This window comes from Dioscorea cayenensis, chromosome 20, assembly GCF_009730915.1.
Source record: "Dioscorea cayenensis subsp. rotundata cultivar TDr96_F1 chromosome 20, TDr96_F1_v2_PseudoChromosome.rev07_lg8_w22 25.fasta, whole genome shotgun sequence".
NCBI classification, from domain to species: domain Eukaryota; kingdom Viridiplantae; phylum Streptophyta; class Magnoliopsida; order Dioscoreales; family Dioscoreaceae; genus Dioscorea; species Dioscorea cayenensis.
In genome coordinates this window covers 10,495,036-10,499,924 of record NC_052490.1, presented here as the reverse complement: position 1 = coordinate 10,499,924, position 4,889 = coordinate 10,495,036, and the positions used below count along the sequence as shown (strand labels likewise).

Genomic DNA, 4,889 nt, shown 5'->3' with positions numbered 1-4,889 from the left:
GACATGTTGCTAACCTTGCTTTAGGATGCATTTCCCATGTGTAAAACAATGCCAAATTCAAACTATGAAGCAAAGAAAATGGTAAGTGATCTTGGTCTACATTATGAGAAAATTGATGCATGCCAGAATGATTGTATTATCTACTACAAGGAACATTCAGATGCAATCCAGTGTCCAGTTTGTGGTCGTTCAAGATGGAAACCAGATAAAGGTGGTGCATCCAAAGAAAAAAGAATTGCTAATAAAGTATTAAGGTATTTTCCAATTACACCAAGATTACAAAGAATTTTTATGTCCTCAAAAATAGCTAAAGATATGAGATGGCATAGTGAAAAGCGCATAAATGATGGGGTCCTTCGTCATCCAGCAGATGCAGAGTCTTGGAGAAGTTTTGATAATATTTATAGTGAATTTGCTTTGAAGCCTCGAAATGTAAGGCTTGGTTTAGCTACAGATGGATTCAATCCTTTTGGAAACATGAGCATTTCATATAGCATTTGGGCAATTATTTTGTTTCCATATAATCTTCCACCATGGATGTCCATGAAAGAGTCATTTTCATTTGTAACTTTACTAATACCATGGCCAAAAGGGCCGGGGCAGGACATTGATGTTTATATGAGGCCAATGATTGATGAATTGAAGGATTTGTGGAAGCATGGGGCAGATACATATAATGCTTCAATGAAAGCAAATTTTCAAATGAAAGCGGCACTAATGTGGACTATAAATGGCTTTCCTGCGTATGGTTATGTTTCTAGTTAGAGTACTCAAGGAAATCTAGCATGTCCTTGTTGCAATAAAAAAACATGCTATTATCAATTAAGAAATGGTTCCAAAACTTGTTACATGGGTCATCGTCGATTTTTACCGATAAATCATAAATGGCATGAACAAACATCACAATTTGATGGTAAAAAAGAAAAGAAAGCTCCACCAGAACGGTTAAATGGTGATGATGTCCTTAATCAACTTCGTCATATGAAGCAAACAATGTTTGGGAAAGTAGAGAAGAGGCAAAAGCTTCCTGGGCAAGGAATCGAGCATAATTGGAAAAAACACAGTATATTCTTTACTCTACCCTATTGGCATAAGCAAAAGTTGGGGCATAATTTGGATGTGATGCATATTGAGAAAAACATTTTTAACAACATTATTGGTACACTTATGAATATTGATGATAAAACAAAGGATACATTACATCCAAAAGAAGCTAATGGAAAGATGGTATTGCCCACTTCTTGTTATATGCTATCGAATGATGAGAAAAGAGCCTTGTGTCAGTGGTTGCAACAAATCAAGTTTCCTGATGGTTACTCATCAAATTTATCAAGATGTGTAAATGTGAAAGATGGTAAAATTTCTAGAATGAATACACATGATTGTCATATGTTCTTGGAGAGATTACTTCCATTAGCTGTGCGGGATTTATTACCTCGTGTCGTTTCTGATGCCTTGACAGAATTAAGCATATTTTTTAAAGTTTTGTGCTCTAAAATTTTAAAAGCATAAGATTTGGATCGGCTACAAGTGAAAATTGCATTAACACTTTGTAAGTTGGAAAAAAAAATTTCACCTTCATTTTTTGATATAATGGTACATCTTCCAATTCGCTTAGCTTGGGAAGCTAAAGTTGGTGACCCTGTGAATTACCGATGGATGTATTCCGTTGAAAGGTATATGCCCACATAACTTCTCATGACTTGCATTTTTTTAAATCAAATTCATTTAGATTTATAACTAGTGTTTTTTTGTTAGATATATGCACAAACTTAAGGGGTATGTTCGTAACAAATCACGACCTGAGGGATCCATTCCTGAAGGATATATAGTGGAGGAATGCTTGACATTTTGTTCTCGATACTTGCATGGTATTGAAACAAAGTTTAATCGTCCAGAACGAAATTATGACGGCGATTCACTATCTAAAATACCTCATCCTTCCAAATTTTTTGTGTGCTTGGGCAACATTTTGGAAAGGCAAATATGCAAGAGTTGAGTAATGATTTACGAAATGCGGCTATTATCTACATCCTCCAAAATTGTGAAGATGTTCAATCATTTATTAGGTAATGTAACTTCATTTTTGTATGCATATTTATAATATGTTATTAGTCAAATTAATTTTGAAATTTTTTGTATGATTTTTATAGTGAACATAAGAACATTCTCTCAGAAAAAGGAGTTAGAAATATTGATGAGATTCACAAATGTGAATTCTCTTCCTGGTTTCACAAACGAGTAAGTTAATTATTTTACTGTAATATTTGTTCCCTAATTCCATAGATCGAAAACTTATTAAAATTTTAATGTACAATATACTACGCAGATTGGTGATGCATATAATGAAAATGATGAAGGAATAGATATAAATATGCTTGCTTTGGCACGGGGTCCTGAACGAAGAGTAATTTGCTATCTAGGCTACAATATCAATGGGTTTCGTTTCCACACAAGAGACCGAGATGAAAACAAAAAAACTCAAAATTGTGGCGTTATGGTTAAAGGATAAGGAAATGAAGGAGAGTTGTCATATTATGGAATAATATTGGATATAATTGAACTTCGTTATACAGGAGGGAACAAAGTTACATTATTTAGATGTGACTGGTATGATACTTCTCAGGAAGGTATTGGTTATAGAAAAGATCGTTATGGGATTGTTAGTGTCAACACGACACGAAAACTACATACAAATGAACCATTTATTTTGGCGTCTCAAGTGACTCAAGTTTATTATATTAAAAGATTGAAAGATCCTACATGGGCTACTGTCAGTGAGATAAAACCAAGAAATCTTTATGAAATTCCAGAAAATGAAGAAGAGCCATATCAAGAAGAATATGTTGTTTATAATGTATGTGAATCACATTCACAAGATGATTTTGAAGATATAGATTGGAATAAGCATGGAGTTGAAGATATGATAGTGGAGTAATTGAAGTTTTTCACATATTTATTATATACCTTTTAACATTCTTCATTTTGGTGAGTCATCTTACCTATTTTGTATTTATTACTTTGATCTTGATCTTGTTACGTTAGCATTAATTAGTATAATTTCTGAATTATCATTTATGTTATTCTTTTTTTTCCCTTTTATTTTCATGTTTGTATTAAGAATTAATATTTGTTTTCTTTTTTATAGGATTATATTGAAGATGGCAAGGAAAGGAAAAGCACGAGTTAGAAATGATTCAAATTCAGAAACACAAAATAATCAAACGCCAAACCAAGTTGATGATGAAAATGTTGAAATTAATCTTGACTGTTCATTGCCATCATCTACTCGAGCTTCAAATGAAATATGTTCTTCTTCAGCACCTCCAAATAAAAGACATAGAAAAGGTAATGAAATAATATTTTTAATTTATATACTTTATCTATTGAACTCTAAATATTTTTAAATTCATGGATGACTTTGTTGAAAAGTTAATGTGAGAGGAAAGGCTAAAGGTGTCAAGTCAGGAGAAGGAATTGAAGTTGAGATATATGACAATAGGTAAAATATACCATCCTGTAACTACTCATGAATAAATTGTTGATTTAATATTTTTATGCCCTAAATTATTTTCTATGATTTGCAAAATATCTTGTCATAGTTTTGTAACTTCTATGATTTAGACATCTTAATGTACTGAGTTATTTTTTTCACAAATATACAGGATTATAACACCAAAAGCCATTAGTGTAATACATGTTCTCTTCCATCAAAAAATTAACGGTCCATGGACACCTTATTCTGAATATCCGAAATCAAAGCTAGATACTCTTTTTGCTCGATATTTGGCCGTGGGGTTCTCACATAATCAACTAGAAGAAGAAGAAGTGAAAAAAGCATTTGAGAATTCAGTTAAGTGTCGATACTCTGATTGGATGTTGCGTATAAGGAAACCAATTTTCGAGAAGCATGAAACCCGAGAAGATTGTTACAAACACCCACCTTCTTTCATTCCTTCTAATGTGTGGAAAGAAATGGTAGACAAATGGATGGGAGATAATTGGCAGGTTTAATATTTATATATATATAAATTGTTTTAGGTTTTTAATTCTATTAAGAGTAAGTGAAATTCTAATATTTTTGGTATGTATGCAGCACAAAAGTGATAAGAATAAAATTAATCGATCACAATCTCAAATCATTCATACTACTGGCAGAGTTTCGATGGCCAAGCATAGGAGTGACATGGTAACTAATATTTGTGTTTAACTATTTAATATTTTCTAATGGATACATATTTTATGCCTTTCAAATTGATCATTTTTTTTATTACCCTAAGTTAAAGAGACAGGGTCAGAGCTAGGCCCAATTGATTGCTTTAAAAAATTCCACACTAAAAAGGATGGAGAGAGTTGGGCTACTGAGAAAGCAAAAGATCTATGGGTATAAATGTTTTTTTTTATTGTTTAAGTCTTAATATTGTAATGAGTGTTTATAATTATATTTTTCAATGGCAGGATCAAATGGATAATATTAGGTCAACTGCGACGTCTGAAGTTTCAATAGTAAATGAATAGGAAATATATCACAATGTTACAGAAGAGCCTAGTCATGGTCGTGTTCTTGGATTAGGTACGGGTATTCAAGGGAAAAATGTGTATGGTAGTAGTTCCTCTCAAACATGTAGCAAAAGATGCAAAGAAATTCAAAAGATGAAGGAAAGAGAATGGGAGGACCGTTTCAAGCAAATGGAGTCTACAATTGATAAATTGCAACAACAAGTACCCGTTATGGTTTAAGCGGTGTTGCAAAGTTTGGGATTATCTAATATACAATTAGCTACACAAGTATAATAATATAATTTAATGTTTTTAATTATTGTCTTTATATGATTTTTAGATTGTTGTTAATGTAATTTATTATTTATATGTTATTTTAATTTATTATC

At 32.0% G+C, this 4,889-nt stretch overlaps 1 protein-coding gene across 1 annotated transcript; it reads left to right on the top strand.

The window, feature by feature from the left end:
• Positions 1–2,020: 2,020 nt before the first annotated feature.
• LOC120251870 lies at positions 2,021–4,681 on the top strand. The gene is made up of 7 exons (XM_039260520.1): positions 2,021–2,069; positions 2,154–2,241; positions 3,149–3,348; positions 3,433–3,502; positions 4,097–4,189; positions 4,280–4,384; positions 4,459–4,681. The coding sequence occupies exons 1-6, from the start codon at positions 2,051–2,053 to the stop codon at positions 4,302–4,304; spliced, it is 495 nt and encodes a 164-aa protein (XP_039116454.1). The 5' UTR covers positions 2,021–2,050; the 3' UTR covers positions 4,305–4,384; positions 4,459–4,681.
• The last annotated feature ends 208 nt before the right edge of the window (positions 4,682–4,889 follow it).